Source organism: Neopsephotus bourkii, unplaced genomic scaffold (assembly GCF_033783945.1).
Source record: "Neopsephotus bourkii isolate Nb327-2 ecotype Australia unplaced genomic scaffold, CSIRO-AGI_Nbou_v1 NB_673, whole genome shotgun sequence".
NCBI lineage: Eukaryota > Metazoa > Chordata > Aves > Psittaciformes > Psittacidae > Neopsephotus > Neopsephotus bourkii.
Window position 1 is genome coordinate 2164328 of NW_026901172.1, and position 27972 is coordinate 2192299.

General features: G+C 53.0%; 1 protein-coding gene across 3 annotated transcripts; it reads right to left on the minus strand.

Annotated features, from left to right (window-relative positions):
* Positions 1-2839: 2839 nt before the first annotated feature.
* KANK4 (KN motif and ankyrin repeat domains 4) lies at positions 2840-27595 on the minus strand. Of its 3 annotated transcripts, none has more exons than XM_061353430.1 (10): positions 27485-27595; positions 15583-15665; positions 12203-14125; positions 11156-11267; positions 9581-9811; positions 8826-8913; positions 8212-8431; positions 6736-6878; positions 5294-5494; positions 2840-4530 (listed from the first exon to the last, which is right to left on the minus strand). In XM_061353430.1, exons 2-10 carry the CDS (start codon positions 15596-15598, stop codon positions 4429-4431), a joined length of 3036 nt encoding a protein of 1011 aa, XP_061209414.1. In that variant the 5' UTR covers positions 15599-15665; positions 27485-27595; the 3' UTR covers positions 2840-4428. The 3 variants fall into 3 exon arrangements, with proteins under 3 accessions (XP_061209414.1, XP_061209412.1, XP_061209413.1); XM_061353428.1 differs by having other exon boundaries at positions 12203-14128; XM_061353429.1 differs by lacking the exon at positions 27485-27595 and adding an exon at positions 19271-19540 and having other exon boundaries at positions 12203-14128.
* Positions 27596-27972: the final 377 nt, after the last annotated feature.

Here is a 27972-nt window from a genome sequence, read left to right on the forward strand (position 1 = left end):
GCCTGTTTCAGGGGCTGATGGAGATTTCTTGCCCTGCTCTCTCTGTGTCTGCATCCCTCTGGGGATCTCAGCTCCGTTCCTGCAGTGCCAGGAGGGAGCAGGGGCCTCTGCTGCACTGCAGGCTGAGGGCGGCTGATATTTACAGCACAAGGAACGAGTTAACCTTTAACACAAGCTCACTGCAACGTTTAAAGTAGCCTCAGCAGCATTAACAAACGACTGCAACCATTTCACCCCCTTTTCTGCGCTGTATGGTCTCAAGCTGATGCCGAGGCACCATCTGCATCCCTGCCACAGGATGGATGGAGCCTGCTTTGCTCATTCTCTTCCCACCCAGAGGCCCGCTGCCCCTCGCAGGAGACCCGGGATGTTTGTACCCATAAACGCAGGCACTGAGCACAAGGCAGCCTTTTGTTGGGGCCTCCGGCTCGCAGGGACCACGCGTTTATCCACGGATCAGGCATTCTCATTTCTCACATATCTTACAGCTGATGTCAGGGCAGCCATGGGGGCTGCTCTGCTCCGCTCCAGGGGGGCACAGAGGGGCTGCTTCTCCATGTGCTCCCCCCCGCCCCAATGTCTGGGTATTGCTTCCCAGCCCTGGTGCCCCCAGGGAGGCAGCGCTCCCGTGCCTTGGCAGTGCACACACAGGCAGTGGGAGGAACAACCCGGGATCATCTGGTTTTCGGTAAGGAGGAGGGAAGCTGCCGGCTGCTTCTTTTGTGTGTTGGGTCTGGCGTGGGTACGGACACCAAAGGCAGTGGCTGGGGTGAGTGGGGTCTCTCATAGAATCATAGAATAGTTAGGGTTGGAAAGGAACAAGATTATTCAGTTCCAACCCCCTGCCATGGGCAGGGACACCTCGCTCTAAACCATCTCACCCAAGGCTCTGTCCAACCTGGCCTTGAACACTGCCAGGGATGGAGCATTCACAACCTCCCTGGGCAACCCATTCCAGTGCCTCACCACCCTCACAGGAAAGAATTTCCTCCTTATATCCAATCATGGATCTGGCTGGGCCCTGTGGGGCACAGAGGGGAGCTGTGGGCTCCACTTCCCTGGGGGCTCGTGCTCCAGCACAGCCCCTGCACCCTCATACACTGTGGTTGTACAGGGGCTTCAGAACCAACTTCTGATGCGGAGCTGGCTGTGGGTGAGGTGTCTGGGTACGGGGCATGGAATCCCAGCCTGGTTTGTGTTGGAAGGGACCTTAAAGCTCCTCCAGCTCCAACCCCTGCCACAGGCAGGGACCCCTTCCACTGGAGCAGCTTGCTCCAAGCCCCTGTGTCCAACCTGGCCTTGAATGTTTCCAGGCTTCCAGGGTCCCCTTCTCCCAGGATGGGCTTTGGGTGGCGCTGCCTGTTGTTCCTCTAGCATTTCCCCCTTCCCATCCCTGTTCTGCCACCAAAGCACTCGGTGTTCAGCACTGCAGTCCCAGATTCCGGGCACACCCGATGGGATCACATACGTGTGGGTCAGGGGACAATGTCTGGGTGGCAGAGGGCTTTCTCTGAAGGATATCAGTAAATCAGAGGGGGGAAAAAAGCAGATGGGGTGGAAATCACCCCGTTTTCAGTCCTGGTATAGATGCTGAGGGCTACACAGAGCAGCGCTGTTGGTTCTCCACGACCATGGAGGTGCTTTGGATGAGAACATCGGAGTCCCTGCTCCCCTCTTGCAGCAAAAGCAAGGGATGCGCTAGAAATGGCCATAAGGAGAGTGGAAAAATCACATTGAGCTGAGTTTCTCGTCATTCTTTCCCTTTATAGTTAATCAGCTCCTAGATGGTGACCCCATAAAGATCATCAGATTAATTCCTTTCCTTGCTGTGACTTAATTGGCCCCATTTGTGTTGCACAGCGCTCGCACTGGGGTGTATTTTTGCTTGCCTGTATTTAGTTTGATCTCCAGCATGAGACTGACAATATAAACCAAGGCTGGCTCTTGGGTTCTCTGTGGCGCTGGGATCCTGCTGGCTTCGTGCAACCTGGTACTTCCATGGTGTGATGCCAGGCACTGGGAGATGCTGTGGCCCACATGAGCAGGGGAGCTGCTCCAGGGGGTAGTCATCCCATGGGATCTGCTCCTCCTCCCTGGGGCGATGGTTTGAGGGGAAAAGAGGAAATCTGAGGCAAAGGAATGAAAATAAACATTGTGGGATATGGTGAACCAGCCTGGGCTGAAGCGATGGGAACACGAGGAAAGGGGGATGTGGAGGGAGGCAAAGGGAAGGCAGCAAAGTCTGTGCTTTCTCACTGCACAGCGTGCCCCCAGAATAACTTGTCCCATCCCAGAACTGCACTGTGGTGAGCTGGGTTATCCCAAGGGATCCCACAGGCAGGAGGAGGCGGGCACTTCCCAAAGCCATCCTGATCCGTAGGAGCGAATCTCCCACATGTGTTCTATTGAAACCAGACAGTTCTGCTCCCTCTGGGAAGCAGGGATCAGTGACATTCCTCTGGTTCCAGAGCTGTTGTTGGGGAAAAGCCTCAGTGCAAATGGTCACAACATGGTATCGTGGCTCTTTTTGTTTGCTGCAGCGATGCAATGGGTGCTCATGCTGGTGCTGGGTGCTCAGTGCTCAGCACCCAGCAGCACAAATTGGGGTTGGAACCTGAGCGGGGGGTCACCAATCTGGAGAAGCACCTTAACAATGACTCATTTAATGTTGTGCAGGTATGTGCAGTCACCATGGGCCGAGGGCTGGCCTTCCCTGTCCGTCGGAGCATCCCCCCTACCCTGATGCTGTTAGGGGTCTGTCTGTGCATCAGAGCATCCCTGTTGCCTTGCACCAGGAGAGCACCTCAGTGATGGGGACAGGCAGAGGAGCAGACACAGGTAAAGGTTTAACTCGAATTTATTTCTACATAAAGAAGGTAACTGCATTTTGGGGTAGAGTTATACAAAACAGGTAAACAGAGAACTTAGATAGTGAATGCTTCTGGCTGGAAACATGAGGAAAGGGAAGAAAACAGAGCAGATGGCAGATTTTCATGGGAAAAAAGAGAGCAGGGGCTGTCCTCTGCTCCCTGCAAGGCAGTGTTACCGGTGTGAGGACAGGGGCCCTCACAATGGCTTTGCAAAACAGGGGAAGGAGAAACGGCAGCTCAAGAGACTCCATCACGATGTGAACTGACATACAAGCAACCAAGGCAGTCCAGGATTGACTTCTGCTTAGTAACAAAAACCAGCAATTAGCTAACAAGGGAGATGTGCTTTTAGTGATGGCAGGTAGAGCTGGGTTTATGGTGGTGGTAGAGCTGGGTTTATGGAGGTGTACTGGTGATGGCGTCCAGGTCTGCCACAGCCTATGTAGAGCATCCACTGCGTCCTGAAGCAGCACAGCCTCATGAAACAGCATTTCCCGATGCACAGAGACTTAATGACAGTATGAAGATGTCTGGAAAAGTGGAGCCTGATCCCTCCTTTGTGAGGAGGGATTGAAGAAAACCCCTGCCCTATGTATGATTAGAGGCGATGCTGGACTGACACTGTGGTGGAGGAGGCCTGGGTACCAGCCAACTCCAGCAGCTAAATCACATCACAGCTTTACATGGGAGGAGTAATTTGGGTGTCTGCAAGTGGAGCACGAGGGAAGCAGAGAGCAGATACTTGCCCAAAAGGCATCTGCCAGCAAAGTCATCCCACAAAACTCCTGGATGACATCAACACATCCTGGGACAGGAATGCGTTGTGATCCAGTGCTGTGCCTGGGATACCCTGATCCGCCCCCCTGTGCCGGAGCATCGCGTGTGCCGATGCACGGTGCATGTCAATGGGCTGTGCTTCCCCGTTAGCTCCAACTTAATTAGGAAAAAGGAGAGCCATATGGTAATTCCAAACACAGGCAAAACAATGTCTGTGTGTTTGGGTCTGCCCTGCTCAAATATTTTCCTAGAGCATTAATTTTTAATTCTTACATCAGACCCACATAAGCAAACATAAATAGGATTTTATACTTTACATAATGCATCCAGCTTGTGTTTGTTGTTACATATACTGAATAATCACTGCCTGCCACTGCGTACGGAACAGCTAATAATAAATATTAGGACACAAACTTACAAGTTAAATGAGATGCCGTTAAGTAGTCGATTAAAGGGACAACCATAATCTAAGGTTACAAAAGACTAAGTATTGCTCTTCTAATGTGCTTTTCGCCTTCATTTAGGTCGCTCACCTGCCAAATATATACAGGGAGGAGCGAGCAGGAGAGCTTGGAGTCATTTGTGGCAATGTGCATAGATTAGGGTGTGTAAGCTGGCTTAATGAGGAGAATTAGACACGGGGAGCGTATGCAGATAGCTGACAGGGTTCATGGCCCTGTACCTGCTGTATGGGCCCTGGCCGCCACGGCGAGCAGCGGGGCTGTGACAAGAAGGAGCTGCTTGATCCCCGCTCCCTGTCCCGCTCCTCCTCCCCGCTGGGTCACACAGAGAGGGACGGGCTCTGCTCGCTGTGGGCACGCAGGAGGGCGGCGATGTCCGCATGGGCAGCGCGCTGGGCCAGGGACAGCGCTGAGTTACCGCCCTGCGGGGGGGAGCAGGACAAGGCATTAACACCCAAACCCTGCATCCCACCCCGGCACCCCAGGACCCACCCCCAATCACCTCCACTTCCTCATTACAAAGACAGGCTCTTTACAGCCTGCCCCTGCCACGGGCAGGGACACTTCCACTAGAGCAGCTTGCTCCAATCCCATCCAACCTGGCCTTTAACATCCCTATGGTGTTTTGAGACTCAAGCGCACAAAACACATCCCAGCTGTGCCTTCTCCTGGTCCCTGTGCTGCCCCACAGGTCTTAGAACAAGCTGTAGTTTAATTAGAAAACAATTGCATAACTATAAGTGCAGCATTGTGCCTATGCAGGTTTCCACTGGCTGGCCATGACCTGCATCCCATCCCGTGTATCCACCTAGGTAAAGACCCGTTCTCAGCTCTCCGGGGACAGTTAGCTGCTGTTAATGTTTTGGAGGTGAAGCTCTGCTGATTCCACATGTCCAGGGTTTCACCTATTTCTTTAGGTTTACACTGAGCTGGGCTCTTCCCCCCAGTGCTTCTGCCCAGGATTTGGATGGGATACAGGATGCTGCGGCAGCCACCCCATTGCTCCACAGCAAGCACCAATACCAGGGTACTCCCCTAAAAGTGGTCCGCTGGTTAGAAAGTGGACTAAAGCTGTACTTCTTCCTTTAAAAACAACCACTCAGGGATTACTGCCTGCAAGTCATTATCCTGCATGAGCTTTCCCTGCCTGGTTTAGATGAGGTTGCGTATGGGACAGAGCCTCACCTTGTCTGTCAATGCGACCTGGCAGCCGGGCTGGGCCAAGAGGAGCCTGACGATGTCGGTGTTGCCCTGCCGACAGGCCACCATCAGAGCTGTTGTCCCCTCCTCATCCTGCAGGTTGACATCAGCCTGGCAGGACAGCAGGGCTCGCACCATGTCGTCCCGCTCGTGGCTCACCCCCAGCATCAGGGCGGTCTGGCCTCCCTGCAGCCACACAAGGAAAGGATGAACACCCCAGACCCACCGGCCTGCTGCAGTCCTGCTCATTCACTTACACATAGTAATAATAAACATGGAGTCCTGGAATGGTTTGGGTTGGAAGGGACCTTAAAGCTCATCCAGCTCCAACCCCTGCCACAGGCAGGGACCCCTTCCACTGGAGCAGCTTGCTCCAAGCCCCTGTGTCCAACCTGGCCTTGAGCACTGCCAGGGATGGGGCAGCCACAGCTTCTCTGGGCACCCTGTGCCAGCACCTCAGCACCCTCACAGGGAAGAGCTTCTGCCTAAGAGCTCAGCTCAGTCTCCCCTCTGGCAGGTTCAAGCCATTCCCCTTGGCCTGTCCCTGCCCCTCTCCAGGTTTCTTGTAGGCCCCCCCTTAGGTGCTGGAAGACTGTTATAAGGTCTCCCTTTAAGGAGCCTTCTCTTCTCCAGGGTGAACAAATATATATGACATGTATAATAATTAATGTTATAATTGCTTAAATAACACTGGGGATCTTCAGCAAGCATGGCAAGAGATACCTGCTCACTTGCACCACCACCATGAGGAGGGTCTTTGCAGCATCATGGCCAAACTTCCTGACTCCCAGCAGCCCCCAAATGTGGGTGCCCCAACCCCCCTGTGCAGTCCAACTTGGGTCTAGACCGACTTTTACAGGTGTTTGCTATAGGAGCTGGGTGAGGTCTTTGTCATCTCCAAACTGTGGGTGATGAAGTGAGAGCTCACCAGGAATCCTGAGGATCTTGTATGCAGGGCTCCCCATGCGCCACTGCCCTGCATTGCCCCTGGTTTCTTAGGTCAGAAAAGATGTTTTCCCAAACTTTCTGCCTTCCTTTAGTCTCTTCATTGCACCCAGCCCTCACATCCCCTCGCAGGGAGCTGCTGGTTAGTGGCCATGCTGCAATTCAGCTGAGGTGGCTTTTGTAACTGGTGGGAAGCAGCAACTCCAACCCAATGTCTACTGCTGAGCTTCAGCCTGATGCTGCACACTCAGTGTGAGGAACGTGAATTACATCCTACCACCACCCCCCCCAAGGTCTCTATGGGGACATGATGCTGCTGCAGCCTGAACTGGCATCACCCAGTGATGGCTGCAATACAAGAGGCTACGAGCTCAGCAGGAGTCACTTTGTGGATGCCTTTGCCCGCTGCAGGCTGGCTGCCCTCCACCCATGGCACGATCCCGCGCTTGGGGTTCAAGGGAAGCAGACCCATGGGCACGCACCTGGGCCGCTCTCAGGTTGACATCTCCCTCCTTGAGCAGCTTCATCACCACCTCCATGTCCTCACCCGTCTCCGCAGCCGCCAGCGGGGTGAGCATCACCGCGGTGTAGCCAGCGCGGTTCTGCAGGTCCAGGCGGCACACGCCTGGGGGACACACCATGGAGGGGCAGGATCAGCCCCGGGATGAATGGAGGGAAGGGGGAGCAAAGGGAGATACAACTTTGTGGTATCTTATGTTCCCAGAAACAGGAGATTCCATAATCGCACGGGAATGAGGTTTATCTGTGTTAAGCATCCAGCCTTGTGAGCACAGCATTGAATGGCCCTTGGTGCTGCACATTGCTGTAGTTAATTACAATTGCTGGGGTCAACTCAATTAACTTGGAATACCATAACCAAAAGGAAAAAGGAGTGGGGATAACCACTGCCATGGGCACGTGCTGAGGGCTGTTTGCTTGAGCTCTTGCAGGAGGAGAGCAGCAGAAAGGTGACCATCACCCAACAGGCGGCGTGAACCCATCCTGGCCCCGTTTCACTCGCTTTTCACCTCAAAGAGCCTATTTGCAGCTCACCACAAGGGACGAGCTGTGCCTAATGGGTGAGGGCTCGGGTCCAGCCCTGTCCAGGGACCCAGCCACTGCTGGCACCCAGCAGCAGAAGGGGACAAATGGGCACAGCTCCGTGCATGGCTGCGGCAACAATCGGGTCATAGATGTGAATGGAAATCTGCCATTTCCCAAACATTTAATGGATTGTCTGGCCCATGAGGAAAGGCCAAAGTGCCTCCATTCTGTCAGAGCTCGTGTGTGTTTCCCCCCATAAGAGCTCAGCTGAGACGTTCTCGTTCTTTGCAACAAGAGCTGGCAGTTCAATAGGTTAACATGGAGTTTTCCTGTGGCACTGGGGGCCTGTTACACTCTCAGGGGTCTGATCCTCCTGCTCCATGATGTGACATTTGCTGCTGCAAGAAGCTGTGGAGCCACCCCATTCCCCTTGGCCACGAAGACCCTGAACCGTCCCCAAAGTCAGACTGCAAAGCCCACATTTATCAGGGCCTTGAGGGCACCAATGAGCCTTAATGTCCCTGAGGAGCTTCAGCTGAGACCCTCACCCATGGCTGATCTCCAGATCAGCCTTGTCCCCATGCTTGTATCTTGGATGGACCTCGTCCCTAAGCTTGTCCCTTGGGTGGACCATGGACCTACATTTGCCTCCCGGATGGACATTGGCCCCATGCTTCTCTACGGGATAACTCCCTTGCAAACAGGTTGTAGTTGGTCCCCAGCCCCACCTCTGTCCCATCTCCTTTTGCTCCTGGAAGAACCCTGGCCCTCATTCACTGCTTGCTATATCTGGGACTGTTGATGGGCCTGGCCCTGCACACCGTGGTCATCCCCTGTGAGGCTGTGCCCGCTGGCACAACATAAAGTAACTTCCATCCACACAAAAGCCATGGCTGAGCAGTGGCTGCTCCTACCTGTGTCCAGCAGGAGCTCTGCTATGGGGAAGTTGGAGTGGGACACGCTGTAGTGAAGAGCCGTGTTGCCGTTCCTGTCGGCCAGGTTCACCACCACCTCCAGGAGCTGCGGGTCGATGGCTCCCAGTGCCTCGAGGTAGGCTGCGAGCACCTCGGGGCTGGAGGACTCATGGCTCAACACCCGGAACCACTCCTGGCTGATGGAGCTCAGGACGTGCCGCTGCAAACACCGAGGTCTGTGTTACACCAAGGGTCCTCACCAGCCCCATCTCCTCGCCCTGCACTGCTTCATCCTCTGCTCTGCCCTGCCATTGCCCAGCCAGGGTTTAGCTTGTGGGTTTGTGATTGCTGCTGTAGCTTAAGGGGGAAAGGAATTTCCTGTGGTAACTCCAATGAGTAAGCACAGAAAGCATCCATCTCCTTCCCCCCCTCCCCCCCCCCCCCTTTTCCTTTCTTTTTGGCTATTCTAAAACTGACTCAGAGGTCGTTTCATCCCCCTCTCCTCACAGAGCTGTCCAGGCACGGCAGGGCACAGTCTGCAGAGTGCCGTCGGGATTATCCTATCCATTAAATGTAGGAGCCACATCTGAAATGGGATTTACAAATATCCATACCAGGTGCTTGTCACTTGTGGTGCTGATTTCGGAGAGGTGCTTGCTGAGCAGCTGGCAGTCAGCAAGGAAACCGTCAGAGGGTTTGCACCTGCAGGGAGAATACCTTGGTAAGCCCATCATAGAATCATAGAATAGTTAGGGTTGGAAAGGACCTTAAGATCATCCAGTTCCAACCCCCCTGCCATGGGCAGGGACACCTCGCTCTAAACCATATCATGGGACAGAACTCACATAGAAGCAGGAAGGAGAACATGCAATTTAGAACAGAATTATGTTCAACTCTTCTTTAAGTACTTAACTTCATGGACACAAGTTGTCCTGTTGACTGGATGCAGATTTTAGGTACAAAGTTAAGCACTTAAACAAGTGTTTAAGTCCAGAGCCTTAGATCTGTATGGTCAACTTCGTTGCAAGTTCAAGTGGAAAAAAACCCTTATTCCTGAATCTGCAAAGTACTTTACTGTGAAGCTTTAACATGAGAGGGGAGAAATGAGCTAATTCTCACCAAATATGACTCACTCCATGTTTTCCACAGTGATGCGTGGTGCCTGAATCAATCCCCATTAGATTCTGTAGTAACTCAAAAAGTATTTAGCTCTTTAAAGCTTCTTCCCATGTCTACAGGTCAGCAGCTGCCTTTGCACCAAGCAGATGCAGCCTGACCCCAGCCTATATGAGAGACTGAATGCAGTGCTGTGCATCCTGTGGCTGCAGAACCATGATGGAGAGCACAACCACTGTCTGGTTTTGATTACCTGTCATCCTTGTGCTCAGTGCAGGGTGCTGCTTCTGCCAATGGCTCCTGCAGGTCAGGGTCCTCACATCTCTCCTGCGTGGAGGTCCCGGATGAAGCCCCTTTGGTTTCACCTCCAGCTTTCTCCTGCGTGGGCTCCAAGTCCTCAGCTCTTCTCTCTGTCTCACTCTCCACATCGCATTCCGATGGGCTGTCTTCACAACTCGTGTCTTCGCTTGAAGTCGTTTCATAGCTGTTTGAGGACACCACATGTTATTCACTCCTTCCCCATCCTCAACCACAGCGCCTGACCAAGACTCACTGGAGACACCCACTGGCTCCAATGGTCCTTGGATGAAGCCTGGAGCGATGCACAAGTTAGAGGATTAGAGCCACAGCCAAACTTGGGGTTAGTCTTTTATTGCCTTCTTAAGCCCGCAGGAGCGTGATAGAAGCAGTTAATCAGCAGCAGGCAAGGTTACTTCAGGGACTACTCAGCTGGTTCGAAGGGATGTCCATTGCACAAGCTCCAGCATGGCCAGGCAAGGGCTGTGTGCCTTCTCCTTGCTGGGAGCTCCCAGCACGCTGATGGGAAGCCATAGGAAACATGGACTGCTGGTCAAAAACTGTGCTTGCAGCTCCAGCACAGACTTCAGTCCACCATTTGAGCAGCCCCATTAGAGAGACCTCTCTTCTGGTTGTCCAAATGTGTTAGTAACAATAGCATCTTCCATGAGACCCAGTATTTCACTCCAAGGGATCCCAAACTGGACGAGATTCCTCTACTCGCTACAAGTTGTACCAGTTTCAGTGACTTTTGGAAGAAGCTCTACCCAACATGAGCAATAGCTGATGAACCCAAGGGCAGTAGCCATTGAGCTGGGATGTCAAAGGAGCGTATGTCAGCAGGAACCAGCATCCAAACTTGCACACGTATCTGTTTGCACAGTGAAGGGACAGTGAAATATGTCCTGCCCTCTTCTTGCCAGCACACGTGTTCCTCAGTACGTGTGCCAATGCTGCTCTTAGAGATGTACCTACAGCACGCATATAGATATACAGATAGGTAGCTCAAAGGCCAAAGAGTGTTAGATACCGGATACAGAGGGAACCGGGTGTTGGAGCACAACCTAAAATACAGGGCTCCTTCACCCTGAGGTAATCCCTTCTTTACTGAAATAGTCTTTTCTAGGCCCCTGAACCAAGCTGTGCTGGCTGTCACTGGAGCGTGGAGGCAGGTTAGTGGCATCGTGTCCATGCAGGCAATGCTGACCTCCTCCAAAACCCACCAGAGGCAGTGGGAAACTTCCCATGGACACAGCTGGGTTTTGGATGAGGCCCCAAAAGATGGGCGTGCAGAGAGTGTCAGTGCCCAGGGTGTCCCTCGCTGCTCTGAAAACACCAACATCCTTTCTACAGGGTTACTTACAGGTTACCAGTGCTGGATTAAAGAAGGGAGAAAAGAGGCTCCATTTCAAATGGCCTTTTAATCAAGAGGTTTGGAGGGGGAAAGAGGGGAAAAGAAGAATGACTTCTTCAGCGATACAGAGGACATTACATGTCAAAAGGCAGTTTTAGCTTCTGGACGGATGCTTACCCACCATTTACCCCAACAAACTGAAGATTCTTTTTGGTCCCATTGCCTCCCGCATGGAAACCATAACCTTTCTTTTTCATGATGGATTTAAGACTTGTGGTTGGAGAAGTTTCTAGCAAAATACAAAATATTCATAGATTAATTAAGCAGATGTGCCATAATTATCAGTAATTATTCCCAGCTCTAGCGACAAACTACAAGTCATAACCATAAACATCTTACTTCATCTTATGAGATTCTTCCTGTGTCTTGCAAAACTACGGATGCACCTGGCCACAATCTGAACCTGCCCTCCCACCTTTAAAATATGGGTCTGAAACATCTTCAAGTGACAGGGAATATGAAGGAAGTGACTGGGAATTATATATGTATCCTATGAATATAAGTAGGTTTTACTTTTGTAATAATGTTTTCTTTTTTATGTTTTCCAATATACTAATGTATGGGAAATCTCCTATATACATCTCCTATAATACTACATGGATGAGTCTTTCCATCGGACTTTGAACAGTCTCACTATATATTGCTTATAAACAATAGGTCACATCTATCTTCAAGGCCCTCCACGCCCAACGATGAACAGGCAGCCTCTGGTTTTGGATCCTCATCATCTTATAAGCTAAAATTACTTTGGATGAATGGGAGCGGGTCTTTTCCCAGCTCATGTAGCTTGGATTGGTTTTGGTTCTGGTGAAGCCCATGTTGATGTATCCCAGGTGAGAAGGAGTCCCACGTTCTTACAAATCTAATGCAGTTAAGAAGAATGGTTGTTTGATGGAAGTGGCCACAAGAATGGCCACTTTTGGAAGCTGATCCTGTGTGTAACTGAGCCACAGCCTTACCAGCTCCTACATCGTTTTGTTTGCTTATTTCATGATCACATAGCTTACGATGTGCAGAGATTTCCCTTTCTCATACATGTTTTGGAGAGGCTACTTCTCATCAGACTGATATTAATTATACCACAGCATCACCCCCGCTCAACACTTGAATAAATAAGAAGAGGTTTGGCCTGTGCACGTTGAAACCTATGCCAGTATTATTTACCCAACTGTTGATAGTGTGTGTTCGAATTCTCCTTGTCCGCAGGCCCTCGCGTAGAGTAGGCAGACAGCAACGAGTTTAGGGAATTCACCAGCTGGTTCTGGATGGAGCTCAGCTTGGAAGCCGGCTGCTTAATAGCGCTCGCCAGCTCGGGGTAGCCATGCTCCAAGCACAGCCACTGCTCCTGCAACAGCTCCTGGATCTTTTTTACATATTGGCCAATGGGGTCAACACCAGGGAGATCCTCGTGGTCCGGGGAATGTTCCTCTTCCAGCCCATCCCGAGGTTTATCTTCTCCAAAGCCGCCCTTGTTTTCGCCTGCCTTTGAGCCCATTCTTGCTCCTCGATAGCTTTCTGCAGCCCCGGCGTGGGCAGCAAGACTCTGGGTATCGTAGTTATTCCTGTGGTTCTGATTGTCATCACCGAGATGCTCATCAATCTGCAGCGGGGTGAAGCACGGTGCATGAGGTCCAGCCTCGATGTTGGCTTCACCACAACGTCCCTCTCCACTGACACTGGTGTGAGCCAGTCCCTGATCTCTCCAAGCACCCAGCTCCATCACCTGCGCGTTCATGTTGTCTGCTCTGTGGGCGCTGCATCCTATGGATCTGGTGGAGACTGGGATATTGACATTGATGCCTTTATCATGGGCTTGCTTGGCCACAGTTACCTGTGAGAGGTCGGTGTTCACCGCAGCATCGGAGCACCGCAGAGCCCCACCGCTCCGCCTGGATGGTGGCTCAGCCTCTGTGCTGTTTTCACGGCTCAGCCTCTCCTCCAGCTGAGCTTTGGAGCTGGTCAGGAACTGAATGCTCTTCTCCTTCTCCTTGATCTCACAATCCTGCTGCTGCAGCACTGCCCTGACCTGCTCGAGCTCTTCTTTCTTCTTGCCCAGCTGCTCCTCCAGAGCAGCAATCTGCTGCTTCAGCGCAGCAACCCCACTGGCATCTCCAGCATCACAAGGCTGAGGACCACGGCTCTCCTTGCTCTCTCCAGCCAAAACACTTCCCTCCTCAGCCTTCTTCAGCACATTCAGAGCGATTTCACCCACACTCAACTCCCCTTCCCCAGGGTTCGTGCTCTCCTCTGCAAGCTGCAGGGCAGCGGGTGATGCTGCTTCACCCCCAGCCAAGGCAGAGCAGCCACTGGCATCGGCAGCATCGCCCTCCTCACCTCCACTCTCCATCACCACCTGCAGCTGCGGTGATGCCGCAGGATGCTGCCACGGAGGCTGCATCTGCACCAGCCCCGGGCTGCCTGCACCGGGCTGCCCCAAGGAGACATCCCTCTCCACGCTCATTCCCAGGGGGAGATTTAACACGGTGCTGTCAGGGCCGGGTGAACGCGGCACAGTGTGAACAGCACCTTCGGAGCCACTCTGCTCGAGGCAGTGCTGGGGAGGTGGCCAGAGGGGCGAGGGCAGCCTGGGCTCCCCTGGCTGGCTGGGCAGCAGTGCAGTGGGCATGCTGGAGGCTCGCAGGAGCTGCGGCCGGCTCTGGAGCTCGCCCTCCTGCCACCCCACCTCCGCCTGCCGCCGCGTCTCTGCCAGAAGGGCTTTCCTCCGGTAACTGGGCTCATCGGGTGCAGGCAGGGCTCCCTCACTGGGCAGGAGGGGATGGAGGGTTTCCTCTGCCCCCAGTGATGCCTTTCGCTGCGGGAAGGCGGTGGCGGTCCAGCTCTTGCTGGGGGCAGGCGCGCATCCCCGGGAGCCGTTCTCGGGCAGGCTGAAGTTTCGGGGCAGGGTGCTGAATTTCGGCTGCTTGGCTCTGCGGTGGATGTGGACCCTCCGGATGGTGTTCCCTTTCTCGATGTCATCCACGTACTTCAGGAAGTCCAGGTCCAAGTGAAAGCCGTACGGCGTCTCCACGGAGTAAGGGAGGCTGCGGGGCTGCTCCTTCTCCCCATCGGGTTTGGGTGCCTGGCTGGCTGCTGAAACAACCCAAAACCAGAGAGATGGTGAATTCTGATGACAGCAAAAACATGAACTAAAAAGCAAATGTTCAGAGTTTTATGGCTTTTTCATCTCCGTTTCAGGCAGGTGGAGGCTCGGGGTGAAGCTCAAGCAACACACTCAAACATATGATCCTGTTTTCTAGAGGTGAACTAGGTAATTGTCGCACTGAAGAAGCTGGAATGCTGCTGAAATCACAGCTCTAATTGGCAATTAAGCAAACAGCAGGATTTGCAGACAGAGCTACGTGTCTGTGTAAGGATAAAAAGCTACCTGATGTATAAAAAACCCAGCTCAAAAACAGAAGGTGGAAACAAGCTGTGACAACTGCATCTTTCGGGGCTTTTTGGTTTGGGTTTCACTTTCCTAAGTAGTGCACAGCAAGCAGGAAAATCATTGCATTGCTTCATCTGCAAACACCAGGTCACAAATTATGCCTTGGGATTGATGGATACAGCACCGGGCAGAGGCTGGACGCAGACAGCACCAGCCAGGGCTGCTTTAGAGAGCTGCATCCATGCGAAACACGTGCTTCCCAAGGTGACCGGCTGCACGGCACCCAGCACAGCTTTTAATTGAGGAAAATCACCACGGAATGCGTGACAGTTTGTCCATGCAACCACTGCAGGCAAGCACACGGCTCCAGCAGCGCAGCTCCTGGCTTAATACAACTTCATATGATCACATCCAGCCTGCATTAATCCACAGCCCCCAAATGTGGGGGTCTAAATAGTTAAACCCCTGTATTATTGCTTGTTCTTTATGTGGCAAGTCTCTCAAATCACAGTGGTTTGGGCTGGTTTGCACCTCTGAGTAAAGGAGCTGTGCCCTGTAAGGATGAGCTGCTTGACCACGAGAAACCAGGTTCCATGGGGTTCTGTCTCCATCCTGGTGCACCACCTGCTTGGGGACCAGAATTTGGCAGGGTTTTGGTGCTGCTGGGCACAGAGCATCACTGAGATGCAGATGCCTTTCTGATGGGAAGCAGCACTTGAGAGACAGAGGAACAACACAGGGAAAACATCACGTAGGGTAAATACAGCACAAGAGCAAAGCCCGGATGGACAGAGCCTTGGGTGACATGGCTTAGGGTGAGGCATCCCTGCCCATGGCAGGGGGGTGGAACTGCATGGTCCTTAAGGTCCTTTCCAACCCAAGCCATTCTATGATTCTATGGTGGGAGCAGAGATTTGTCCTACACACAGCAGAGGACAGGAGGACAAATGCATGCTGAACTGAGAGCTGTGACCATGTGTTTGCTGCGGTTTAGGAAGTCTGCATAATACATGAATGATTCCATCTCCTGGCTCTGCCACCTATCTATAGAAAACAGGTTATTTACAGTATTTCTGGTAAGGAAATTACTTCAGGCCTTGGTTGGGTTTCTTTTCAATAAACAAATGAGCAAACAAACATCCTGTAGCTTCCATACCATCGGTCTTCTCCATGGCGTGGTCTGTTCGGGCTGTCACTTAAGCATCTTCTGACAAGCTAGGGCAGATGAGTCTCTTCACCCTTGAGACAAGAAACAGATACTTCTAATTTAACATAAAGATCAATCATCTGAACTTAATTTCCCCTTAAAGCCTTACACCTCTTCATAGCCTGCCCCCCCCTTCTTCTTTCCCACATTATGCAGCCGGACTGTCTGCTAAGCACTTTCAAGCTGCTTAAATCAATAGCTCCTTTCCCCGTGGCAACAACTTGTGCTTCATAGACACATCCCAGGTACCTGGTTCTTATAAAACATCCCCTGTGCTACAGATGGTTTCACTGCAAGCGAGAAGAGACAAGATATTTGGGGTAATGTCTACTGAGCTTGAGATAGATGGCATAGGGACTCTTCATTGACTCCTGTAAGCTGGAAAAATCCAACAGAGGATCTCTGCCAACAGCAAGGGATATCAGCTATGCACAGAAATTACTGGTTTGACACCTTTTTATTTTCTAAATCCATGACAACCAAAGATTCAAAATTGATGGTGAAGTTTGTTCAAATGAAAGCCATTACTTCAGAGCACATCCATCCTGTTACAGAGAACCTCACCAAATTGCACTAAACCACAGTCAAACTGCTTTCAGATCAGGTGCACTGTGAACTCCACATCTTTCCTGGCCTGTAGGCTTCTTGTTCAGGGTTTTCCTTCAAGTACCTAATTTGATTCCTGGTCGCAGATGGTCCCACAGCAGCTTGGAAGCCCACCACTGCTTGTCCAGTGCCTCCCTGAGCTATGCGAGAGGACCAAGCAGCACAAAGCCTGTGCCAAGCACTGCCTCTCACCCCACTGACCAAACCATCAGAGCCTGAATTCGGTTTCTGCTGTAGTGTTTTGCCCGAGGGCTTGAGCACCTGACCACGCTTCCAGAGCTCCCTATGAAGGGGCTCAGCCAGCCTTTACTCCTCACTTTACCTGGCACTGTACTTACAGCATCAGTGAGGTGGATTTCCTATTTCCCTAACCCTATCCCTAACCCTTTCCATTTTCTCTTGCACAGCATCCCTCAGCAGAGCCATCTCTCGAGACCTCTGGCTCATTCACTATCACAGGAGCAGCTCTGTTCTGCTCCTCTTCTCCATTCTGCAACTTCTAAATTCTCCTTTTGCCCCTTAAATATTTTTTGCATTATGAAACCCATCTTTCTTCTTGTGGCAATGATAACTGGTTATGAAGTACAGATAAGATATAGAGAGTATAGGAGTGCTGCTGTCACTCTCTTCTAGAAGCACTTTCTTGGTTTAACTACAAAGAGCATCAGAACAAAGTCAAATCCTGCTGTACTGTTATCATGGGACAGATAGTTTGAAAGATCAAAGCCTTTTAAAGAAACAATTAGTTCTGTCAATCAGGTAGACACGTTTATTGTCAATGTATAGCCCTGATGGAAAGCTGCAACCCAAGAACATCCAAACCCCAAAAGCTCCTCCAGGACTGGTACCTCCTCGATGCTCTACAGCAGATGGCAACGCTGATGCCCAACCAATGCCATGTGAGCTTCTGAAACACCTTGACCAGCAGCCCCCTGATGTGCTCTCCAATTAACTGCATGTCCATAAAGGGCAATTTCTTCTGTCTCCTCCTGCCAACAAGCAGCAGACGCCAAAACAAACGCTAACCTCTTGTTCAAATGCTGGTTCTTTTTACCTTCCTGATTACAGTCGATCACAGATCCCAGCTACAGTCTGACCAGCTCCACTTCACTCTCCTAGGTCATTTGTTTAGAAGAGGGGTTGGGAAGGCCAGTTAATAGGATGCTTTTTAATACCTAGATAACTGCATCTATTTGGTTCATTTATGAGCTGGCTGGGTCCCAGCTCTCCAGCCCAAATTGATATTCCAATTTTCCTCTTTTGACCAATCTACTTCGAAATCACCTCGTAAAAGGATGCTGAATACCAGCTTGCAGATGTTCCCCTCTCCCCCCTGGGGCAGCTCAGGCACGGGGTGGATGGGTTAGAGCCAAAAAACACGGCTCTTTGGACCCCATGGCTGCTCTCCAATGCCTGTCCCTAATAAGTATGATACAAAAAATAGGAAGTACTAGGGACTGTAGTGATAGGACAAGGGGTAATGGGTTAAAACTTAAACAGGGGAAGTTTAGATTGGATCTAGGGAGGAAATTCTTTCCTGTTAGGGCGGTGAGGCACTGGAATGGGTTGTCCAGGGAAGTTGTGAATGCTCCATCCCTGGCAGTGTTCAAGGCCAGGTTGGACGAGGCCTTGGGTGACCTGGTTTAGTGTGAGGTGTCCCTGCCCATGGCAGGGGGGTGGAACTGGATGATCTTAAGGTCCTTTCAAACCCTAACTATTCTGTGATTCTGTGTAATCTGCCAGAAGCATTCCTGTGCACCCAGTGTGCAGCCCACAGCTCAGGGCAGGGGAGCACTTTAAGGTGGGTCACAATCCTAGTACCTGTTACCCTGACCCTCTGTCGGGTTCTACAGTTGATAAGCTTTCCCCTATTGAATACAACTGAAGAACACTGATTCTCCTCTCCAGGCAGGCGACATCCCCACGTGCGCAGCATCGCTGATTGCTACCTTTACTACACAGGAAGGCTGCAGGAAGATTAATCCTGAGTTGAATTCCGTTGCTTTTCTCAAGGCAGGAATAAATAAACACAAAAGGAAAACGAGAAGCCAAATATGAGAAGGCAACAGCACAGAGTGAAGTGGTTTTATTCCCTGGGGCAGCCCATTTGCAGGGACAACGTACTGCCTTTTTAACTAGCCTTGTCTCAAACACTGGCTCTTTACGGGCACGTTTAACCCCTATTTCTCTCTGTCCAACTTGCCAGGCAATGCAAGTGTCTGCCTGCTCCCCCATCCACCCCAGCAGCAGAAAGGAGAGCACCATTACACTCCAGAAGATATAAAGAACAAATATCACACCCCAGAAGGAATAAAGAACAAACCATTACACCCCAGAAGATATAGAGAACAAATTAACTCAACCACAAAGACAAGTATATATGATTTTCATTCTCCCAGAGCATCTTGCTAGCAATTTGAAATAGGAAGCAGTTAACCCTGTGGCTATAAATAAGAAGATAATTCATCCCTGCTGAGCAGCACATTAGCACAGTCTCATTAGCTATAACACACATTTTGTCTGAGCTCTGCTGTTGTGTTCTCCTGCACTGCAGCAACGGCTTTAGCACTTCATGGTGAGAGGAGAAACTACTGTTAGAAAGCATCTTGTCCGGTTACCTTACACCTGGAAGCCCATCGGGGAGCAGAAGCGCTTGCCTCCCTCTAAAGCATCTTTTCCCATGCCACGAGCCGGCAGTGAAGGGCTCGGAGCAGCAAGCATGCCTTTCCCAGCTGTTGGAAAGTTGGTCACTGAGCAGTGACCTTGCCCAGGAAGCAAATACAAGTTCAAACACAAGCAGCACAAAAAGAGGGATTCATTTTCCAATCAAGCAGCCCCATCGCTCTCGTACGACCTTTCCGAGGACAGCTGGAGCCTGCTGCATAAAATGAGTTACTTTTCCGAGCACCAGTATCTTTCTCCATAGAACACAAGCAGCGGAGCGCTGCCTGGGCTGTCACCGGCCGCCTCCCTCCTCAGGAAGGGCTATGGAGAAGACGGTCACTTATTCACACCACGGCTCTTACTGTACCTGATGCTGCAGGCTGCAGCCGGAGCTCGCCCTCCGCATGCTGCACCCTCCCAGTCTCATCCCATTAGTTATTCTGCGGAGCGCCTCTCCCAAGGAAACGCGAGCGGCTGCTGTGATTAAAAGGCGGCACCTTCAGTAGATGCTGCAGAAGGTCTCAGCGTCCTCAGTTGATCCTCCCGAAGCCCCGTTCCCATGCATGGAGCAGAAAACAGACCCTCAATGCTTTTCCCTTCTCCCCGCAGCTCCGGACCCTCACGTCATGCCCCTCCATTCACCGTTCCCAGGAGATGCTGACCAGGACAGGGTGACGGCAGGAACGCAGCCGTGCGTAACCATGGCGCAGGCAGAGGATGCCTGACCCACTGTGCCGTGCCTGGATGCTGTGTGATGGGATAAGGAGCCCCTGTGGGACTCTCCATATAGAATCCTCCAGCCCTTTGCAGTGGGGTAGCAATGCAAACTTCACACTGCAGGCAGCAGGAAGCTCGTAGAGGTGTGATTTCGGGCAGGGTATTCCTCGCATGCAACTCAGCAACGGGCAGAGTGCCCATCCCAAGCCCCTGCACCCCTGTTGCTATAGGGCATCCTGGATTATTGCACCCCCAGGCTGGCAACAAGGGTAAACCCCTTCAATCTCTGCACTGAACTTGCAACAACTTCATGCTAGCAAAGGTAGAGGGGTTCAGACACTGTGCAGCTCCCCACACCCCCACCGTGAGCCTCTTCCAGGGTGGAAAAGAGTACCCCGAGAAGTGGAAGCATCCCGCTGGGACCTGGGGGCTCTCACTGGGGACGCGCATCACAGAGCAGCACCAGCACGGCTCCCACTGCTCAACAAGCAGCAGAGCCAAACTGCTCCCGTTAGCAGGGCAGAAGCCCCACTTCCATCACCCTGTGTGCAGAACGGAGCTGCTGGCACCCCTCCAGGCTCACCGCGCTCCTGCTTCTGCCACTGCTGAAGGTAACTTCGACGGGTTAAGCCTGAAGGGAAACAGAGAAGTTTTGCCTTTGCCGGCAGGGAAACAGCCTGAGCCCGCAGAGGAGCAGCAGCGCTCCCCTTGCCAGCGCTCCCCAGGGCATGGAGGGGTTAATTTCTTATCCGAGGAATGAAAAATGACCTCCCCCCCCCCCCCATTCCGGCAGCCTTTCCCAAATGCCGCCTTTCCCACGCGGCTCCAGCATCCCACACCACCGCACAGGGCTGTGACTCGGCGCTGATGGCTTTCTGCTTCCACCAGAAATGACAAGCGGGGGGTTCAAACTGAACCCAAGAGCACGCTGGCTGGTTTTCTGTCGAATTCCTCCGGTTTAGTTCCACTTGTGCATCTTTCCTGAGCCTGTTCTGTGCTATGTTCTGCACTGTGTTCTCTAGACAAAGCGGCACGATGGGATAAATATGCGTATTTCTATGTAGCACTGATTTTAAAGTAAGTTGAAAAGAGTTGTTTCATTTTCCCCCTGGGAAAACCTAGCAGGAAGCTTTTATTTGGAGCATTTCCTTAATGCAATTACATACATAAGACCCACAGTTTTTTCCCAGATTTAATCCCCGCAGGCCTGAAGGAGGCCTTGAAGTCTGCGTGCCCTGAAATAAGCTTTTAATCAGGAGCTGTGGATGGACGGAGTCAAAACATGGAAGTTCATTAATTATGGGTTGGTGTTTGATGGATCTATGACTGCTTCTCATAGTGCTGCCCAATGGGGCCAGCGCAGGGTGGGAAATGGGGAAACGTTTCACCTGGCCATGGCCTGAGACCATCCCATGAGCGTGAGAACTGAGGTCATGGCCTAAACCCGCTGCTGTTTTACATCGTGCTCCACAGCTGTCAGGGGGGATTTTGCTCCCAGGGATGAGAGGAAACAGACGGTCACAAAGCGGCTCGAAAGCCAACAGAGCGGTCCCTGCCTGTGCCCACAGTGGCCACCACTTGGATGCCCACAGGGCCTATGGGCAAACCAGCTGCTCCCCTTCCTCTCCCCAAGCAGAATCAGAATCCCAGCCTGGTTTGTGTTGGAAGGGACCTTAAGCTCATCCAGTTCCACCCCTTGCCATGGGCAGGGACCCCTTCCACTAGGGCAGCTTGCTCCAAGCCCCGGTGTCCAACCTGGCCTTGAGCACTGCCAGGGATGCAACAGACTCCTTGTAGCCCCTTTAGGTATTGGAAGGCTGTTATTGGGTCTCTTCTGAGCCTTCTCTTCCCCAGGCTCCAGGCCTCCCAAACAGCACGTCTGGATTTCACCCACCACCCCCTACTCCCCTCCACCACATGGACCCACAAATGGAGCTCACCCTCGGTACCCAAAGGGTTACTACCCAAACCAAACCTGCTCCATCCAGGCGGTCTGCTCTATTGCACAACAGCCAGCAGAGCTATTATTGCAAGTGGACATACCAGGAATAAATACAGCCTCTCGGGGAATATTTGTTGTACAGATATTTCAATGCTGTTTTCAGTGCAAAGGAAGAAAAATAACCCATTTCCAGGGCGCGGGGGCCATCGACACGGGTGGGATCTCCGCTGCGCGCTGGTGGGCTCTTATCGGCTGCGGCTGGCACAGGCATGGGAAGGAGTTTCCTTCCGTGGGGAAAAAAGAAGTTTGGAAACTTCATGGGATCACATAAACAGAAGCATTTAAGGTCCTGGTTTGCCTTGCAAGAAGCTGTCATGAGGTTTTCCAAGGTGAGAGCAAACGGGTTCTGCTGTAAGAGATCTGCCCACCAGCCGCCTTCCTGGGCGCATTCAGCATCACAACTGTCACTGCCAAGGGGCAAAAGAGAGTGGAGCAGAACTGAAAGTGAAGTGGGGAGAGCAGAGGGTGCCTGAGCCCAGGAAACCCACAGCTATGAGCTCATCAGCATCCAGAAAGGCAAGCTTGCAAGCTGGATCCACGCTCGTGTCACCTGAATGCTCGTGCTGAAGTGGAGCAGGATGAGATTTGGGGGTACAAAACCAGTTGCTACGTGGGACAAGTGGAGGTGGTAGAGGTGACAGGGAAAAGGGTATGGGGAGAAAAGTCATGCGCTCTCTCTGCAACCCATCAGCTCATGGTTGCATCCATGGAGAGGTTCGGGCTGGCCTCACACTCTCTGCCAGCCATCATCCTCTCTGTAAAACCACAGAATCCCCGCCTGGTTTGGGTTGGAAGGGACCTTAAAGCTCTTCCAGCTCCAACCCCTGCCACAGGCAGGGACCCCTTCCACTGGAGCAGCTTGCTCCAAGCCCCTGTGTCCAACCTGGCCTTGAGCACTGCCAGGGATGGGGCAGCCACAGCTTCTCTGGGCACCCTGTGCCAGCGCCTCAGCACCCTCACAGGGAAGAGCTTCTGCCTAAGAGCTCAGCTCAGTCTCCCCTTGGGCAGGTTCAAGCCATTCCCCTTGGCCTGTCCCTACAGGCCCTTGTCCCAAGCCCCTCTCCAGGTTTCCTGCAGCCCCTTTAGGCACTGGAGCTGCTCTAAGGTCTCCCCTTCAGGAGCCTTCTCTTCTCCAGGCTGCCCCAGCCCAGCTCTCTCAGCCTGGCTCCAGAGCAGAGCTGCTCCAGCCCTCGCAGCATCTCCATGGCCTCCTCTGCACTCGCTCCAACAGCTCCACGTCCCTCTTGTGCTGCTGCCCCAGAGCTGGATCAGGGCTGCAGGGGGGGTCTCCCCAGAGCACAGCAGAGGGGCAGGATCCCCTCCCTGAGCTGCTGCTCACGCTCTGGGGGTGCAGCCCAGCACACAGGGGGGCAGGATGATGTGCAGGAAGCAGCAGAGGGGGCTGGAGCCAGGGGCTGCTCCCATGGGACCCATCCTGGAGCCATGAGGAGCCTCGCTGGTGTTTGAGAAGCAAATCAGTATCATTAACACAGCACCACTTAATAAAGCAGAGGATCGCTTTCAAGTGTGCAACCCTCAGCAGCCGCCGGTACTCAAACAGCCATTTCAAGTGGCAGCAATAACGTTGTGTGGATCCTGATTTTATTAAAGCTGCTTATTGCTGTTTAATAAATGTAGTGAGCTTCCTGCCAGCATTTCCATTAGAGACAGGCCAGGACGAGACCTGGAGGTATCGGATATCCAAACTCTCCCCCTCTTTTATGGCTCACCAGGAGGGGAAAGCGATCACATTCACCCCCTCCTCTGATAACCTCCTTTCCAACTGACCTTCAGCTCATTCCAGCCACAGTCTTATAAAAGCTTTGGTCGATACTCATGGTTTTATCCCATGCCTTGGGGACGGTGCCGTTTTCCCTCAAGTCTCCTTTCCCAGAGCCAGGTGATCACAAAGCCACCTGAAGCCATGAATCAGAAGGCAGATAAAAATCTCAAGTGCCTCCTTTCTAATGTTCACTCTTTTCGCCTCAATCCCTCAAGTCTGGGGGTGAACTACTGAAGCCTTCCTTTGGCTTCTGGCCTCTTCCAAGCTGCTGGCTTCCATCTCCTTGGTCTTGGGACAGCTCAAGCTCAAGCTCTGCTGCTGTGATACTGGATAACTTCCATGTGGTCAAAAGATGCCGGTAGCAGCTTTATGATAATGGGGTTGTCCTTGGCTTGGTCAGGGCTTGGTGCATCACTGGGGCTCCTGCGCTCATCCCACTCAAGAGCCAGACCTTTGGCTCATGCTGGACTGGAAACATCTTCCATTTCCTAAGGAAAACTGGGATCCTTTGGATGGTTTCAGAAGGGGAACCATCAAACCAAGGTGCTCCTGCTCCTTGGGAAAGGCTCTTCCAGTTTGCTCTTGCTGGGGTGCTTGCCAAGGCATGTGATGGACAGGGCAGCACAGGGAAGGAAAGGTGCTGAGCCATGTCCAACCTCTCCGTGCTTACTGAGAGATGAGACACCGGAGTCTGTGGAACCCCAACACATAAACAGGGCTTCCTAAACCCACCAGCCCGGGAAAACAGCAATAAGTGCATCTGTGGTTGTGAAACCCAACTGGCAATCTGGTGTCTGTCCTGTCAGACCCTGCTAGCAGTTCCATCATCAGCATAGGTGCCCTTCTGCTGAATGTGGGACTTTCAGGTGCTGCCAGGAAAGCTCTGTTCTCTGCAGTCCTATGTTTCTCTTCCCTGGGCAACCACTGCAGTCCCCCATGGAGACACGAGGCCATTTTATATCAGTCTCTGGCTCGGGTTGATCACACTCACGGAGAGTTTAAAAACCTCCTCAAACAGGAGTATTTATTTTCCAGGCCACATGAAAACACCCCCCACGTTGACCGGGACCATGGAGGGGATGGAGATGCTGCCTTTCCCCTCTGACAGTGGTTTCCACATGGATGCCAGGAGCTGGGAGCCCTGGGGCTGCATTCCCACCTGCTCACCCAGCTTACGGGCAGGGTTTAGGCAATGGGGGTTTCATCCAGCTTTTTGACCAAGCTCAGGTTGGACACTGTTGGTTTATTTCCAGCTGACTTGCACTGGGATTCACGTTCAATCCTGATGGACAAGGAAATTGGCTGCCCCATCCCTGGCAGTGTTCAAGGCCAGGTTGGACACAGGGGCTTGGACCAAGCTGCTCGAGTGGAAGGTGTCCCTGAACATGGCAGGGGTTGAAACTGGATGAGCTTTAAGGTCCCTTCCAACCCAAACCAGGCTGGGATTCCATGACAGTAAGTGCTTTTTCACGTGCTGTTTAAACCCTGGAATGGGCAGGACCTGAGGCTTCCCGAGGCACAGAGCCGGAAAACGGGAATTCCACCGAGGTCTAAAATAAATAGGGCTGAAGAAGGAGCTCTCTGCAGCCGGTTCCTCCCCATCTCTCTCCCCTCGTACCAGCTGCTACAAATGTGCATGGTGCGGGATTTCAGCTCCAAGCCACAGGCTCCTTTGCACCCCCGAGGTGGGATCAAGGCTTTATTGACCAAAATCTGTGTGCTGTTGCTTCTGAGCAAGGCAGTCACATAGCCCCTGTTATACAAGGCACCGAATGGAAAATACAATAACTTTCCATATTGACTTGTTTCTGTAACAAACGGGGCCTCGTGCATCCCTGGTGCTGCTCCCAAAGCGCCCCTGACAAGCCCCAGCATCAGATGTGTAACACCCCATGGTAAACATGCGACTTCCAGAATACTTGGCAGCTGTAAAACCACAGAGGGAGGCACCTGAATCAGCAACGAGCTTGTGAATGGGCTTGTGTTCATCTGGTACCGGCCATCTCAGACTGCTCCTGATGTGAAGGGTGCTTGGAGACCAAACCGCTCCCTCCTGAAATGCACCCGCACCGAGGGATGGGAAGCGACATCTCCCTCCTGCTCAGCAGCAAGTAAATCCCAAGGGGGTATTTTGGTCAGCTGAGGATGAAGGGACACTTTGTGACCGCAAATTGGAAAGCTCCTGAGGGAACGGGGCAGCCCCAGCACTGCACAAGAGGGGTGATTTCTGCACGTGGGAGACAGAACCTTCTCCATAACTGGGCTTTTCCAGAAAGGAGCTGAATGTGAGCCTGGTTTTCCTGTTCACAAGAGGTTTGGAAACTGGCAGAGCCCACAGCAGCAACAGGCTCCTCCCCACCTTATCTTCCAGGTCCAGGATTATTTTAATGAACCAACAACTGATCCCGCTCACCACAGTTTCCCTGGCCACTGCTCATCATGCTGTTGTCATTTCAGCAGATATGCCTATTTAATATTACAGTCAAAGCAACAAACAATCATAAACCCAAGGTTACAGACTCCTCCCCTCATTGATCATTTCGGGAATCATTTGAAAGATCAGCTTTTTCCATTTAATCCATCCCAAATCAAACCCAAAACAGTGGGAAGACTGAAAAAGGCATGGTGGGAAATGCTGGTGGTTTTCACAGTGCTCTCCCATCACTATGCGGCTGCTACCCTCACCCTGCATATGCAGTGTTTTGGGGTGCTCAGTGCCTTCATTTGGGCCACACAGCTAAAACATTAATTTCTGGTTTAACCTCTAGACAAAACAAACCTTTCCTGGTGGTGTCACATCCCATAGCTGTGAGGAAAACAAGATAACCCTGTGCAGTACAGTCCTGCTTCCACCTCTGCGCGGTGAACGCCCTACCCAGAGCATCCAGATGATGACACCCTCCACCCTGAACTTACTTGGACCTGCAGCTGAGCTTATCCAAGCCACTCTTGGCCATCACCCACCTCCTCAAGGACCACCCAGCCTCTTCTACACCGATCTCAGGTCTGCAGCTGCCCGTTCACCCTCACCCCGATTGCTCCTGGAGCAGTCAGAGCCCAGCTCCTCTGTGTGAGGAGTCACAGCTTGAACCCTGGGACGTGATGAAAGCGCTTGCACAGGGCACGCCTGGTCCCGGCAGCGCGGGGCTGCCTGCTCGGAGCGAGGCAGAGGCTCCGCTCATCCCTCCGCCCGCTGCCGCTGGAGCAGCCCCTCTCTCGGCCCCTCAGGATGCAGACACCCGGAGCGCAGCCTGGCCTCGCTCTGCAGCGCAGGGAACCGGAGCACAGGCACCGCTGGAGACAGGAACGATACCGGGCCAGGAGTTTCTGTGCCGGGATGGCTGGAAAGCCGGCGAGGAAAAGCGAGAGACCGCGCTCAGCCGCGGAGGCTGGGCTGGAGCTTGTCTGAACCGCATCCCCACGGCTGGGGGGAGGTCTGTGGTACGGCTCTGAGGCTAAATCCAGCCCTGGCTGCTCTGGGGTCCTGGTGACTTCCGCTGCGCTGCCAGGGGCCTGGGGGCCCTTCCCAGCACTCATCTGGGGTCCCCACCATGGCTCGGAGCCTCCCGGCCCTGTCTCCGGGCGTCCCAACAGGGTCCCAGGGCTCCCTGCCCTCTCCCCGCTGCCCAGGCTCGCTCTGCGCCTCCATCCCACACGCAGGGCTGCACTGGAAACGCTCCTGTCCCGGGTGGTTCAGGGCTGCTGCTGCCCCCAGGCAGCCCCTAAAGGGCCAGGCACCCTGAGCACCCTTGGAGCACCCTTCAGAGCGCACCCAGCTATCCCCTGAGCACTCGCGGGGTTCACTCTGGAGCATCCCTGAGCACTCCTGAAGCACCCCCTTGGAGCATCCTCCGGCGCACCCCGAGCGCGCAGTGCCACACACCCCGCGTGTCCCCCTGGCACCCCGCGAGCATTCCCGGAGCATCCCGCGAGCAGCTCCGGAGCAATCCCGAGAGCGGGAGGGGAAGGGAAGGGGAGGGGGGCGGCCCCACGGTCTCTTCTTCCCCCCGGCTTCCTCCCGGGCTCCCCCCGCCTGGTCCCGGTCCCGGTCCCGGTTCCCCCCGTCGCCGCGGCCGTACCTGGGAGCGGTGAATCGCGGCGGTGCCGGCGGCCCCGGTGCCTCCTGCGGGCGGTGCCTGGGGACGGGGCGGGCCCGAGGCAGCGGGGATGGGCTGCGGTCGGGTCAGCGGCAGCCAAGGGGAGCGGCGGCTGTGGGAGGCCAGAAATCCACTGGGGTTTGATGGGGTTTTTGTTTTTGATTTTCTTATGACTGCGGCATTGTGCTGGGCCCTTTTTAATGTCATTATTTATACTTTTCCAGCTCATCCTGTTTGCACAGATGCACATCAAGAGCAGTGGGAAGGGGGAATCTGTGGGGATGGACTGAGGCCACAGAACTTGTAGGGTTTGTGTGCCAGCTGTTCTCTCTAGCTCAGCTGTTCAGCACCGTCCAGTTTCCATCGGTCCCTTGTACCTTAGTGTGACTGCATGGAAAAGGTAGAGAAAATTACAGAGGACCTTATAGGGGTCTTTCAGTACCTTAAGGGAGTTGACAAGACTGAGAGGG

Coding starts and splice junctions, on each gene's coding strand:
- KANK4 (XM_061353428.1), bottom strand. Junction 5,495..6,735: donor TCAACCTGAGAGCGGCCCAG/GTGCGTGCCCAT, acceptor GTGTGGCTGCAG/GGAGGCCAGACCGCCCTGAT. Junction 4,531..5,293: donor AGGTCGCATTGACAGACAAG/GTGAGGCTCTGT, acceptor TCCCCCCCGCAG/GGCGGTAACTCAGCGCTGTC.